The sequence below is a fragment of the Amblyraja radiata genome, chromosome 29 (assembly GCF_010909765.2).
Source record: "Amblyraja radiata isolate CabotCenter1 chromosome 29, sAmbRad1.1.pri, whole genome shotgun sequence".
Lineage (NCBI taxonomy): Eukaryota > Metazoa > Chordata > Chondrichthyes > Rajiformes > Rajidae > Amblyraja > Amblyraja radiata.
Genome location: NC_045984.1, coordinates 6064389 through 6079775, shown reverse-complemented (window position 1 = coordinate 6079775; position 15387 = coordinate 6064389). Strand labels below are relative to the sequence as shown.

Here is a 15387-nt window from a genome sequence, read left to right as displayed (position 1 = left end):
TGATCAAGGAAAGGTGGAGCCCACAATGGTCCATTGTTGGCTGTGGGGAAGTTCAAGTTCAAGTGAGTTTATTGTCATGTGTCCCTGTATAGGACAATGAAATTCTTGCTTTGCTTAAGCACACAGAAAATAGTAGGCATTTACTACAAAACAGATAAATGTGTCCATATACCATGATATAAATATATACACACATGAATAAATAAACTGATAGTGCAAATAACAGAAAGTGGTTGGTAATAATCAGAGTTTTGTCCGAGCCAGGTTTAATAGCCTGATGGCTGAGGGGAAGTAACTATTCCTGAACCTGGTTGTTGCAGTCTTCAGGCTCCTGTACCTTCTACCTGAAGGTAGCAGGGAGATGAGTGTGTGGCCAGGATGGTGTGGGTCTTTGATGATACTGCCAGCCTTTTTGAGGCAGCGACTGCGATAAATCCCCTCGATGGAAGGAAGGTGATAATGTGCAATACAAACTGAAACTCAGTAGGACGACAGTGAAACTAGTACGATGACTAGGGTGGCGGAGGGACGGAGAGAGGGTTACTTGAAGTTAGAAAAATCAATATTCATACCGCTGGGTTGTAAGCTGCCCAAAGTAGAATATGAGGTGCTGTTCCAGCACTGTCAGAGTGAAGTCAAACACAAACTGGAGGAACAGCACCTCATATTCCACTTGGGCCTTGATGCTGCCTGACCTGCTGAGTTATTGCAGCTTTTTGTGTCTATCTTCATTGAACATTGAAGTTGGAGTGTTATGTTGCAGATGTTCAAGACATCGGCAGGGCCGTGTTTGCAGTATTGTGTTCAGTCTTCAACACCCTGCTTCTAGGAAGGACGTTAAGCTGGAAGGAATGGAGAGAAGATTTACGATTATGTTGCCAGGATTTGAGGGCCTGTGGAGAGGTTGGACGGGTCAGGACTTTATTCCTTGGAGTGCAGGAGGCTGCAGAGTGATCCTATACTTGCGCATAAAATCACGAGGGGAATAGATTGGGTGAATGCAGAGTCTTTTACACAATGTAGGGGAATCAAGAACATGAAGTCATAGGTTTAATGTGAGGGGAAATACTTTAAAAGATGCCAAGGATGGTGGGTATATGGAACAAGCTGCCCAAGGAAGTAGTTGAGGCAGATACTATAATAACATTTAAAAGACATTTGGACAGGTACATGGATAGGCAATAGGTGCAGGAGTAGGTCATTCATCCCTTCGAGCCAGCACTGCCATTCACTGTGATTATGGCTAATCATCCACAATCAGTACCCCGTTCCTGCCTTCTCCCCAGATCCCTTGACTCCACTATGTTTAAGAGCTCTATCTAACTCTCTCCTGAAAGCATCCAGAGAATTGGCCACCACTACCTTCTGAAGCAGAGAATTCCACAGATTCACAACTCTCTCGGCGAAAAAGTTTTTCCTCATCTCCATTCTAAATGACCTACCCCTTATTCTTAAACTGTGGCCCCTGGTTCTGGACTCCCCCAACATCAGGAACATGTTGGATAGGAAAGGTTCAGATGAAAATGGGCCAAATGCGGGCAGGTGGGACTAGAGTAGACGGGGCATCTTGTTCAGCGTGGGTGAGATAGGCCCAAGGGCCAGTTTCCGTGGTGTACGACACCAAGATTCCAAGCTTGACAATTACTGGGGGTTTACTGAGCAATCAACATGTTTTATTTCTTATTTTCTCCTGGGCTTGCAACGTAGCTTGGTTTTAGTTTAGAGGTACAGCATGGCATCAGGCCCTTCAGCCCATGCCGTTCTTCAAACACACCTTCACACTAGTTGTATGTTATTCCACTCTCTCATCCATTCCCTACACACTAGGGGCAATTTACAGAGGCCAATTAACCTACAAACCCACATGTCTTTGGGATGTTTGAAGGAACACGAGCCCCCTGTTGAAACCTTCATGGTCACAGGGAGAACATGCAAACTCCATACAGACAGCACCCGCAGTGGGGATTGAACCCAGGTCTCTGGCGGTGTGAGGCAGCAGCTCTACCCGCTGCGTCCCTGTGCCGGTTTATTTGTGGACACACACACTCCTCATGCAGTGTTGTCAGGCTTATTTACACCTACTACACTGGCCTCAAATTCAGGCCCGTGGTATTTTAATTGGCTTTGATCATACTCCACTGGACCATTTACAACATGGGTTGGAATTTAAACTTAAAACAAAAAAAATTATTTAACTGCTGTCTGCAGGTGAACGTCTGAGAGAATTCAGAAGGATCTGTTGAGTAAGAAAAGGGGAAGGTGACGCAGGCAGGGAAGATCGTGAACTTCCCAGCGCAAAAGACAATTTTAATTTAGCTGGAGGGTCTTGTCATCTTTACTGACAGCTTGCTTCAGTCACTCCGTAACACCAATTTATATGTAAATCATTGCCCGATTGGAAAACTGTTGCTCTGAGTGAATTAAATGAATTATATGTTTTGTGGATAATTGGAAGTTTTGGTAAGAAGGGTTCATAGTACCTTTATATTATGAGTCATGCATAGATAAACACTTTGGCTATTACATTACCTGCTGAAATATTGATAAGGATCAGAAACATAGAAAATAGGGAGTTGTGAATCTGTGGAATTCTCTGCCTCAGAAGGCAGTGGAGGCCAATTCTCTGGATGCTTTCATCAGAGAGTTAGATAGAGCTCTTAAAGATACCAGAGTCAGAGGATATGGGGAGAAGGCAGGAACAGGGTACAGAATGTGGATGATCAGCCATGATCATAGTGAATGGCGGTGCTGGCTCGAAGGGCCAAATGGCCTACTCCTGAACCTATTGTCTATTGAGAAGGCCATTTGGCCCTTTGTGCCAGTACTGCCATTTAATATGATCATGGCTGATCATCCAAAATCAGTACCCCGTTCCTGCTTTCTCCCCACATCCCTTGATTCCATTAGCCCTAAGAGCTATATCTAACTCTCTCTTGAAAACATCCACTGCCAATGTTCATGTTCCCCAGAGATGCTGCCTAACCCGCTGAGTTATTCCAGCACCATGTGTCTATCACAAGTAGTACTTCGGCTGTGAGTACAAGTGACTGCAGATGGTGAAATCTTAGGCAAAATACAAAACTGCTGGAAGAACTCAGCGGCTCTTCCAGCAGTTTGGAAGCAGTTCTTCCATCTGTGGAAGCAAATGGACAAACAATGTTTTGGATTGGGACCCTTCAGACTGAAGAAAGATGTCTGTTCATTTCCCTCCGCAGATGATGCCTGACCCACTATGTTTCTCTGGCAATTGTTTCTTTTGCTTTTTATACAGGACGTACATTGGTTTTAACCAACTTGGGAACGATACCTGCAAGTTTTGCTTGGAGAAACAAGGAATTGAAGATGCTGGTTTACAAATGTCTCCCGCTTTTTACTCAGTGACAGTATACACCCATTGACAGATAAACCCAGCGGTGGGTAAACCCGGTGAGGGCTAAACCAAGTGCTGGATAAAGCCAGCGTTGAATTAACCCAGTGCCAGCATTAACCCAGTGACAGACACATAAGCACAACCATTTGAACCATAGTTGGACAAAAATGCTGGAGAAACTCAGCGGGTGAGGCAGCATCTCTGGAGCGAAGGAATACGTGACGTTTCGGGTCGAGACCCTTCTTCAGACCATTTGAACCATGATTGGAGGGGACGACAAGCAAAATAAGGGCAAATTATATTTTTAATACTTCCCTTAAACCTACATCATTGCCCAAGCTTATGGTACATTATGCTACAGTGCCTCAGATAGCTTGAGGCCCAGTTTCATTTAATAACATCCTTGAGAAGCATGTCTCATTTTATCGATGAAAGCATTATGTCCTATTTTATGTCGAGGTGCTTTATGAATACGTAGTTATTGTTGAATGTGGTTTCTTCTTTGACATTCTTCCCCCAATGTTAAATTGTAACATTCACTTCATTCACACAGAGTAGGCTGTGGAGTACAATATCTAATAACTTAAATATCTGCTCTGTTCAATAATTAACATTCACATTTTCATGATTTTATATTTAGAACTTCTACATCTCTTTGGATGTCTTAAATTTTCAACATTTTCAAATACTTATTCTTCTTTCGTATTTATTTAGTAGATGCTTCTGAATGAGACATAACGGTGAAGATTCTTTGTCAATGCTTCCGTCAGCAGAGAATGAGTGGAGCATGTCAAAGGTTTCCAGGAGTTTTGCTGACAACACTAAACCAGGCAGGATGGCGAACTGAGGTAGGATACAAGCAAGTCCTATCAGGGAGGGGGAAGGGGGGGGGAGGAGGGGGGGGGGGGGGGTGAGGGGCAACGAGTGCCCTATGGCTCGGGCCTCATGCCTGCCTGCTTCAAAGGGATCCTGATTTGGGGGCCTCTAAAATTGAGGGGCCTCTGCTTGATCTTGATCTTGAAATTGAGAGGCCTCTAAAATTAATATTGGCCTGGGCCTCCATTCATCTATGAGAGGGCCTGGGTACAAGGATGCCGAGGGGCATCTTTCCTATAATGGGGCAACCAGAACTGCATGCAATACTCCAAATGCAGCCTAACCAAAATCTTATAGAAATGCATCGTGACTTCCTGACTCTTATCCTGTGAACGCAGGAGGATATGAGGTTGCCAAGGGAGATATGAATGGGTGGGTGAGAACAAGGCAGGGGGAATATAATGTGGAAAATATCAAGTCATTCTCTTTGATCAAAATAACAGAAGAGCAGAGTATTTGTTAAAGGGCCTGTCCCACTGCAGCGACCTAATCCGCGAGTTCTGACGAGTTTGCCCTCGACTCATACTCGCAGCATGGTCGACATGAGGTCCTAGGAGGTCTTTGTAACTCTCCTTCCTGCTCGAGAGTAGTCCACGTGTACTCGAGGCCTCAGCTAGGTCGCGGCGTATTTTTCAACATGCTGAAAAATGTCTGCGAGTAATAAATGGTTGCCATTGAAAAAAAAAAAAAATCGCTACTTTTTTTACTCGTAGGTTTAGTCGAAGTAGGTCGTAGTAGGTCGGCATGTTAGTTGTAGGTAATCGAGGGTAGTCATAGATAGTCGTAGATATTCTTCATCGTAGTCGAAGGGAGGTCGAAGGAGATTGAAGGAGGTCGGCTTCACTCTCCACTAGTCGGTGTCCAATTTTCCCGAGGCTAGTCGAAGCTAGTTGTAGCTAGTCTTCTACATAGTCGAAGGAGGTCTTCAACATGACATTTTTTTCAAACTCTCCTAAACTCGCCAATTAGGTCGCCGCAGTGGGACAGCCCCTTTAAATGGAGAGAGCTGGGTAGAATTGATGTTCAACATGCCCTGGTGTATTCCCTCGAGTTTAGAAGAGTGAGAGGAGACCTCATCGAACATATGAAGTTGCTGAATGGTTTGATAGGCCAGAGGCAGAGAGGACGTTTCTGGGGCAAGGTTTGAGAATAAGGGGAAGGTCATTTATAACTGAGACAAGGGAAGTGTCTTCACTCTGAGGTGGTGAACCTTGAGAATCAGCTCTGGAGGGGCTGTTGAAGCACAGTCAACAAGTTCATTTAAATATTCATTTTGGGAGGGGAAAGACAGGGGTAGAGGGGGAAAAAGACCCTTCTTCTCCCCTGGCCATCCCCCTCCCCCCCCCCCCCCCTCCTCCCCTGTGCCCCGCCTGGACTATGACCTATTTTACCTGTCCCACTGCCCTTCCAACTGCCCGACTACATTCCTTCCTTGATTTCAACGATTCGCAAACTTTCAATCCTTTTGTCTCACACCTCCTTGTCTTTTCATCTCTGGCCTTTGTCCACCATCTGCCTATCAAACCTCCCCCACCCCTCACCTGTATCAACCTATAACCTGCCAGGCTTTGTCCTGCCCCTCCTCTCTTCCAGCTTTCTCCCCCCTCCCCAACCCAAACTGAAACATCACCTATCCATGTTCTCCAGAGATGCTGCCTGACCCACTGTGTTACTCCAGCACTTTTATTTAATTCAAAAATAGAGGTGGATAGATTTCTGGATATTAAGGTAATCGAGGAATATGGTGGGAGGTGGCTCCAGAGGGGAAGACCACTGATCACGATGGATGGCAGAGCAGCAACAGATTGTTTGTTCCTGTTCCTTTATGCTATAATGTTATTGAGTAGTGGAACAGACTAGAGGGGCTGAATGGCCTAATCCATATCCAATTTCTAACGTTTTTATGATCTCAAACCCCCCCGACCAACAGGGATGACATTGCCTCTCTCATCTTAAAGCTATGCCCTCTAGTCTTTGACATTTCCACCCTGGGAAAAGGAGTCTGTCTGATCTTCTATCTCTCATCGTCTTTTACACTTCTGTCAGGCCCCCACTCAACCTCCAGTGGTCTAAAGAAAGCGTTGAGGTTGTCCAACATCTCCTTGTAGTTTATATCCCCCAAACCCAGGCAGAATACTGGTAAACCTCGACTGCATCATCTCCAAATCTTTCCTGCAATGGAGCAACCAGAACTGCATGCAACACTCCAAATGCGACCACACTCCAAATGCGGCCTAACCAAAAATCTTATAGAAATGCATCGTGACTTCGTGACTCTTGTACTCATTATCCTGACTAACGTTCTTCCCCCTTTCCCCTTTTAAAACGACCTTCTTTAAGCCGAGCACTTGATCCGCATCTTCATTATCACCTCAAGCAGTTTGGGGGATAACCTTTATTTGACAATACACATTCAAAACACATTTTACCACATCGTCACATTTTGTTTTTCCCCTTACCATTGTGACCCCCAGGATTAAATTGTAACATTTGCTCAATTTATGAGCATGCAGACAAAGGAACTCAACAGGACAACAGTATTCAGTTTGCTGCATGATCGGGCGTTGCTTATTAAGCCCATGTCCCATAAATAATGTTCTTTGAAAAGCAATAATCTTGTGCATTGCATTTACCCGGGAGAACCTCAAGATCACAATGCGGGCATTTTTGACATAGTCCCAAGTGCAATGATGGATGCCCTTTGGCAAACGGTCTTCCATTTAAGGCAAGAAAGGTTGGCCATTGCAGCCCAGAAATAACGGAGTTATCTCCATGGAAACATTATCAAAGCAATGAAGCATCTGAGAGTACATTGCTGGTCGCTTTAGTGCCAGCCAGTTCCCCCAAGTGAAATGGGACGGTTCAGTATGGATCTGCTCAGTGCTTAAAACAAAATGGTGCGGGGTTAATTAAACAGCCGACATTGAAATTAAAATGTTACACCTGATTAAGTTTTCCCTTCGTGTGCAGATGCCTCATCGGCCGAGACACACAGGAGATGTCAAACTCTACCAGGTCATCCAGTGCCCGCAGCAAGAGCACTGCCATTTATGATTAGGTTGTGCAAGTGAGCCCGCAGTTAGTGCACTGACCTCAAACACTATAGACAGCGCCGGCAGCAGCAGCAGCAAGCCCAGAGAGAGTCTGCTGCGCTGAGAAGGTCGTGCAATGTGCAGCGGGCCGACGTATGTTTATTGCAAGTCTATGCGACAATTGATGCGCGACTACTAAATCCCGGGTGGCAGGGCCAGGACTATGGTCACCTTGGTTCCCCTTGCCTCTGGCTCATAGACCACAGCCTGGCAACTCCTTGTGATAGCAACAGACCTCTAAAAGAAACCGCATACGGCCAACTCAGCAAACAATTCCTGACCTGGAATGGCAGGCCCCCCATGGACAATCCCACCATCGACTTTATTTATACCTCACGCTGCCTCAGCAAGGTAACCAACATAATCAAGGACGAGTTGCACCTTGAGCTCTCCCCTCGGGCAAAAGGTATAGAAGTGTGAAAACGCACACCTCCAGATTCAGGGAAAGTTTCTTCCCAGCTGTTATCAGGTAACTGAACCATCCTAACACAACCGGAGAGCAGTCCTGAACTACTATCGATCTCGTTGGTGACCCTAGGACCTTCCTTGATCGGACTCGCTGACTTTACCTCGCACTAAACATTATTCCCTTAAGGGGCTGTCCCACTGCAACGACCTAATTGGCGAGTTTAGAAGAGTTTGCCCCCGACTCATACTCGCAGCATGGTCGACACAAGGTCCTAGGAGGTCTTTGTAACTCTCCTTTATGCTCGAGAGCAGTCCCTGCGTATTCGAGGCCCCAAAGGTTCAGAGATCTGGGTTCGAACCTGGCCACGGGTGCTGTCTGTACGGAGTTTGTACGTTCTCCCCGTGACCGCGTGGGTTTTCTCTGGATGCTCTGGTTTCTTCCCGACACTCCAAAGATGTAAAGGTCTGTAGGTTAATTGGCTTCAGTAAAATTGTAAACTGTCCCTCGTGTGTAGGATAGTGCTAGTTTCAAGGTTTCAAGGTCAGTTTATTGTCACATGTACCAATTAAGATACAGTGAAATTCAGATTACCATACAGTCATGCCAAAAAAGGCAACAAGACACACAACTACATAAAAGTTAACATAAACATCCACCACAGCGGATTCCCCACATTCCTCACTGCGATGGAAGGCAGTAAAGTCCAATCTCCTTCCGCTTTACAGGTGATCACTGGTCTGCGCGGACTCGGTGGGCTGAAGGGCCTGTTTCCGAGCTGTATCTCTCAAGTCTAAAGTGTAAACAACCCAACACAATCATCTTATGCAAGTCCCTGTCGAATACCATCAAAGATGGCCTTGCCTCAGTTTAGACCTTTAAAGGGCCTGTCCTACTTGGGCATCGTTTGCACGTAATTTAAGCAACATCATTTACGCGCCATGACGCATGACGCACGGGTCGTGCCGCGCACATGATGCGCGCATGGTGCGCATGATACACGCATGGTGCATGGTGACGCGCGGTCGCCCCAGGATGTACGAAATCTTAGCGCGCCATCTGCGTGATGCGCAAATGACGCCCAAGTGGGATAGACCCTTAACTTGTAGACCAGCTCTGTCCTTATCCATTACTATCTTCAAGTTAATGACAACCACGTTGGTCTTGCAGTTGTCTACAATCTCCGGCATATTTGTCCCTCCGATTTCCCCTTGATTATTTTAAGTTTAGTTTAGAGATACAGCGCGGAAACAGGCCCGTCGGCCCACCGAGTCCGCACTGACCAGCGATCCCCGCACACTAACACTATCCTACACACTCGGGACAATTTACAATTTAACCAAGCCAATAACCTACAAACCTGTACGTCTTTGGAGTGTGGGAAGAAACTGGAGCTACCGGAGAAAATCCGTGTGGTCACAGGGAGAATGTACAAACTTCGTACAGATGGCACCCGTAGTCAGGATCGAACCTGGGTCTCCGGCGCTGAGAGGCAGCAACTCTACCGCTGCGCCACTGTTCCTCAACTGCGGAATGCCCTCCTAAACTATTCCAACTCTTTCTCCTTATCACACTCCTTTCATCGTTCCACTTATAACCAGATCTGTCCCAATATTGTGTCATTCAATAACATTCCTATGTCATGCTTTGATTATTTTACTACACTAAAAGTATTACTTAAATGCAGCACGATGTTCTTGGTGCAGCTTGACTAGCATGATAACAATACCAGAGCAAGGCAGACTTCTTATTGTTCAGAAAGTCCAGTGACTCTCCGAGATTATAATTGAAAGGTGAAGCTGCCGATGTAATGAGTGTGTATGGCAGTTGTTACCTGGAGTCGTTCAGTTGTGTTGTCACCTGTCCCGTATCTCTCCTCAATAATGGCTTTGATCTGATGAGCCTCATACTGTAGCTGTTGCCGAATCAGGTCCATGTGCTTCGAAACCTGGAGGAGGGGAAACCATTGAATATATATCAAAACCAAACCAATGATATTCAGTTTCAATAGCATATCATTCCATCTATTCAATCAAAAGATATGGATATCATAGAAGATAGAACATAGAACTATATTAGGGCCGGCACAGTGGTTCAGCAATAGAGTTGCTGCCTTTCAGCGCCAGAGACCCGGGTTCGATCCTGACTATGGATGCCGTCTATAAGGAGTTTGTACGTTCTCCTTGTGAATGAGTGGGTTTTCTCCGGGTGCTCTGGTTTCCTCTCACACTCCAAAGACATACAGGTTGGTAGGTAAATTGGCTTTGGTAAGATTGTAAATTGTCCCTAGTGTGTGGTATAGTGCAGGTGTATGGTGTGACCACAGGTCGGCATGGACTCGGTGGGCTGAAGGGCCTGTTTCGGACTCGTATCCAAGTCCAATAGCACGGGAACAGGCCCTTCAGCCTACAGTGGCTGTGTTCAGCACCATGTTAAGATAAACTAAGACGAAACAAGGAACTGCAGATGCTGGTTTACAAATAAAGATACAAAGTACTGGAGTAACTCAGCAGGGATAAACTATTCCCCTCTGCCTACACATGATCCATATCCCTCCATTCCCTGCATATCCATGTGCCTAACAAAAAGCCTCTTCAATGTCTCGATTGTGTCTGCCTTCACCACCAGCCCTGCCAAGCACGTTCCAGGCACCCACTTCCCTCTCTGTACTAAAACTTGCCGTGCACATCTCCATTAAGGGTTGCTCCCCTCACCTTAAAGCTTTGCCCTCTGGCCTTTGACATTTGCACCCTGGGAAGAAGGTTCTGAGTCCCTACCTTATCTTTGCTTCTCCTAATTGTATATACTTCTGTCAGATCTCTCCTCAACCCTCCCCGTTCTAGAGAAAACAATGGCCCCTAATCCAGGTAGCTTTCTGATTAACCTCTTCTGCATTCTCTCAAAAGCCTCCACATCCTTTCTGTAATGAGGTGACCAGAACCGCATGCAATACACCAAATATTGCCGAACCAAAGTCTTATAAAGCTGCATGATGACTTCCTGACTAATAATTAAAGCTCTGACCAAATCTCCAAATTTGAAGAAGGACATTCTTGCTATTGAGGGAGTGCAGCGTAGGTTTACAAGGTTTATTGCCGGGATGGGGGGACTGTCATATGCTGAGAGAATGGAGCAGATGGGCTTGTATTATCTGGAGTTTAGAAGGATGAGAGGGTATCTTATTGAAACATTTAAGATTATTAAGGGTTTGGACACGCGAGAGGCAGGAAACATGTTCCCGATGTTGGGGGAGTCCAGAACCAGGGGCCACAGTTTAAGAATGAGGGGTAAGCCATTTAGAACGGAGATGAGGAAATACTTTTTCTCACAGAGCGTTGTGAGTCTGTGGAATTCTCTGCCTCAGAGGGCGGTGGAGGCCGGTTCTCCGGATGCTTTCAAGAGAGAGTTAGATAGAGCTCTTAAAGATAGCGGAGCCAAGGAATATGGGGAGAAGGCAGGAACGGGGTACTGATTGTGGATGGATCACATTGAATGGCGGTGCTGGCTCGAAGGGCCGAATGGCCTACTCCTGCACCATTGACCAATGAAGGCGAGATTACCATATACCTTCATAGCCATTCTTTTTTATCTACTAGGATTTGACTTTCTGGAAGCTAAAGATCTAGGCGCCAAGATCCATCAATGCCCGTTAAGGGTCTTTCCATCGATTTACACCTTCCCCCATCACTGGCAAAATAGACGTATATAATTTACCCCTGATCTTAGGAGGCAGGTAAGAGACAATAAGTGGTACATCGGTTGGGCAGACCAACCCCTGCAACACTGACCCCAAGCCATCGCCAGGACAACGGGCCTTTCTGGCCATGTTAAGATTCCAATACAGTATTTCTTTAAAAAATTCGGACTTGAAGGATACAAGGTGGCGCCTAAAACAATTCTTGTGCATGGACTCAGTGTGGTCTTCTTTCTTACACTCATATACTTAGTATGATTGTACCTAATTACTTTAGTTTAGTTTAGAGAGACAGCGCAGAAACAAGCCCTTCGGCCGACCCAGGCCACACCGACCAGCCATCCCCGTCCCCATCCCACTAACACTGTCCTACACACTGGGGACAATTTTACCAAAGCCAATTAACCTACAAACCTGCACATCTTTGGAGTGTGGGAGGAATAAAGTCGCATTGAATATCACTGGCGGAGGCCGAGTTACATGATGACCAGATTTAGCAATGTTGGGAGAGTTCCTTCCCAGAAGCATGTTATTTACAACTTGATAGTTTCATCATCAACGTTAATGATGCAAATTTGTTTTTCACTGAATTTATTTAATTGCTTACATTTAAGTTCCTCAGTTGCTGTGGCAGGGTTAAAACTACGCTATCTTGCTCTGTAACCACCAAGTCTACAGGCCTGTCTGTAGTGAGTATTATTCACCAGGCTACCATAGCAGTGGAGGTCATAGAGGATCAGGGGCAAATTCAATAGAATTGTTCAAGTGATGAAGGACCTCGACTGAGTAGATGGTGAGAAACTGTTTCCAGAGGCAAGGTTAGGAACTAGAGGACAAGATAATGGACTAGAAAACCCAGAGGGAGATGGGGAGGAAATCTTTCATTCAGCAAATCCCACACATTGGACTGCACTCCCTGAAAGGGTGGAGACGGCAATTTAATAGGAGCTTTCATGTTCATAAGGGATAGGACAAGAATTAGGCTGTTTGGCCAATCAAGTCTACTCCGCCATTCATTCACGGCTGATCACCCACAGAAAACCCACGTGATCACAGGGAGAAGGTGCAAACTGCAAACATCCATAGTCAGGATTGAATGTGTTTTCTCCAGGTACTCCGGGTCTCTGGCGCCTCAAAGTAGCAACTCTACCGCTCTGCCACCATTTTTGGGTCCTAACAGCCATTACTGCTTTTTGCGTGGTATTAGTTTGGAAACTGTAAGCTAACGTCGTCAAGAAAAGAAAAAAAAATCATTGCACAAAGACTATACTGTGAAAGGCCCAAAAGAGGAGACACTCATTTGAATCTAAGTAAGACAGAAGGTCGGAGTTTTGGCTCAAGATTATGTCCACCTCAGACTAATGTAGTTTTAAACATGTGCGAGCATGTGAACATTTTCACCATGAAAGCCACTTTCTTAGAGTCAGGAATACATGATGCAAACCATCCCTCCCCACGGGCCATTTCTGTCTCCCGCTCCCTATTTAATCAGCGTTACTATGGTTACTGCTCGTCCCCACTATGCCCGTGTCATCCTCCTGCAAACAGGCTTCATTGATCGAGGACCCATCCTCTTATTTCTGCATCTACATTGAGTTGAAAGAAAACATTTATTGCATTAACTCCTATTCATTCACAAGATATAATCCGAATAGAGGATACAAAGAACTGCAGATGCTGGCTTACAAAACAAAAGATACACAGTGCTGCAGTAACTCAGCGGGTCAGGCAGTGTCTCTGGAGATCATGATTAGGTGACGTTTCAGGTCAGGACCCTACTTCAGAACAGTAAGAGTGTAAATCACATGCTTTGGAAGACACTTCCTGAAAGGGTGGAGGAAGCAGATTCAATAGGAGGCAAACCTCTTCAAAGTGGGCACACCTTGAGATTTCACAGTGGAGCAGTAAAATGCAGACACATGGAACTGCAGATGCTGGAATCTTCAGCCAAACACAAAGTGCTGGAGGAACTCAATGGGTTAGTGTAGGGAATGGACAGAGGAAGCTTCTAGAAGGCTCGCTTCCTCAGACTCTTCAGACAACGTTTCAGATCGGGGAAGTGTCTCGACCCAATAGGTCGTCTGTCTATTCCTTCCATAGATGCTGCCTGACCCACTGAGTTTCCCCAGCCGTTTGTTTTGTTCATCTTTACCTGAAGGTGATGAAAGACTCAATATTGAATTCAACAGCTTCAGTTAACGCGCTCTCTTTAAAACTTATCTTGCAGCTCTCTCTCTCTCTCTCTCTCTCTATTTATTTCTCTCTCTATATATATTTCTCTCTCTCTTATATATCTTTCCCTCTCTCTCTCTTTCCCTCCCTCTCCATCGCCCTCTTTCTCTCTCTCTCTCTCTCTCTCTCTCTATTTCCACTCTCCCTCCCTCTCTCCATCTCCCTCTCTCTATTTCCCTCTCCCTCTCTTTCCCTCATTAATCTATCAAATACATTACTTCATCCACAGCCACTATCACCATGGTAACCCTCGCCTCACCCTATCAGAGATATCCCCTTTGTCCTATTAGTCTCACCCACACTGTCTGCAAGTTAAAATTAACTTGCTTTTCTCTCTCTCTCTCTCTCTCTCTCTCTCTCTCTCTCTTTACTAGAACGTAGAACAGAGAACAGTGCAGGACAGAAAAGGGCCCTTTGGCCCACAATGTCCATGCCAAACATGAAGCAATGATAAACTAATCTCCTCTGCCTGCATGTGATCCATCTCCCTCCATATCCGTCTGCCTATCTAAAAGCTTCTCAGTATCTGCTTCCATTATCACCCTTGGCAGTGCGTTCCACACACCCTTTGTGTAAAAACTTGCCGTACACATCCACGTTTCCATTAGTGCGAGAGTCTACAACTAGAGGTCATAGCCTCAGAATTCAAGGACGTTCTTTCAGGAAGGAGATGAAGAGAAATGTATTTAGTCAGAGGGTGGTGAATCTGTGGAATTCTTTGCCACAGAAGGCTGTGGATATTTTTACGGCAGAGATAGATAGATTATTAATTAGTCGAGACCCTTCTTCAGAATTTTTTGACAGATTCTGCCCGGCCTGCAGAATATTTCCAGAATGTTCTGTCTTTTTTTATATCTCAAACTACCAGCATCAAGATTTTTTTAATTTTTGGGCTAAATTTTGACTTTGTCCAATCGGTAAGACCGCAAGACATAGGAGCAGAATTAGGCCATTCAGCCCATCGAGTCTACTACACCATTCTCTTATCCCCATTCTCCTGCCTTCTCCCTGCAGCAGTACCGAACGTCAGGATCGAACCCGTGACTCTGGCGCCGTAAGGCAGCAACTCTACCGCTGCACCACTGTGCTGCCCCCTGCTGTCTGACGCGGATTAAAGTTGTGTCTCCCGTGCTCAGAATGGTGACAGATTTGTTGTGTAGGCCTGGATAGAGTGGATGTTGGGAGGATGTTTCCACTAGTGGGAGAGTCTAGGGTCATAGCCTCAGAATAAAAGGACGCACCTTTTGGAAGGAGGCGGGGAGGAATTTCTTTCGTCATAGGGTGGTGAATCTGTAGAATTAATTGTCACAGACGGCTGTGGAGGCCAAGTCAATGGATATTTTTATGCCAGAGATAGATAGATAGATTCTTGATTAGTACGGGTGTCAGGGGTTATGTGGAGTTGAGAGGGAAAGGGGGTTGAGAGGGATCATCCATGATTGAATGGCGTAGACTTGATGGGCCGAATGGACTAATTCTGCTATCATTTATGAACTAATACTAACATTCAATCATGACCCTCAGAGGTGGATTAAAAAAAACAGTAAGCTAACACTAAAATATTATTATCATTTTGGCTGGAAAATTACATATTATCCGAGAACATTGTGCCTTGATTGGTCTTTAGGCCCATACCAACCCTTAGTAAATTTTCAAGTAGTCAGCAGGTACACCTAATGATAGAGTCTGAGAAGTTACAATTGATCACGAAATCTTC

General features: G+C 45.4%; 1 protein-coding gene and 1 long non-coding RNA gene across 2 annotated transcripts in view; one reads left to right on the top strand and one right to left on the bottom strand.

Annotated features, from left to right (window-relative positions):
- The window catches only part of apc2 (APC regulator of WNT signaling pathway 2), a 199270-nt gene that overhangs the window by 69455 nt on the left and 114428 nt on the right, over nt 1-15387 (bottom strand). Inside the window, exon 6 of the mRNA XM_033046474.1 lies at nt 9579-9692. Coding sequence (XP_032902365.1) covers nt 9579-9692 — 114 coding nt within the window. The remainder of the gene's footprint in view (nt 1-9578; nt 9693-15387) is intronic.
- LOC116989274 lies at nt 1295-14230 on the top strand. Its single transcript, XR_004416203.1, has 3 exons — nt 1295-1304; nt 6312-6313; nt 14194-14230. It is a non-coding gene; the product is annotated as an uncharacterized LOC116989274 (long non-coding RNA).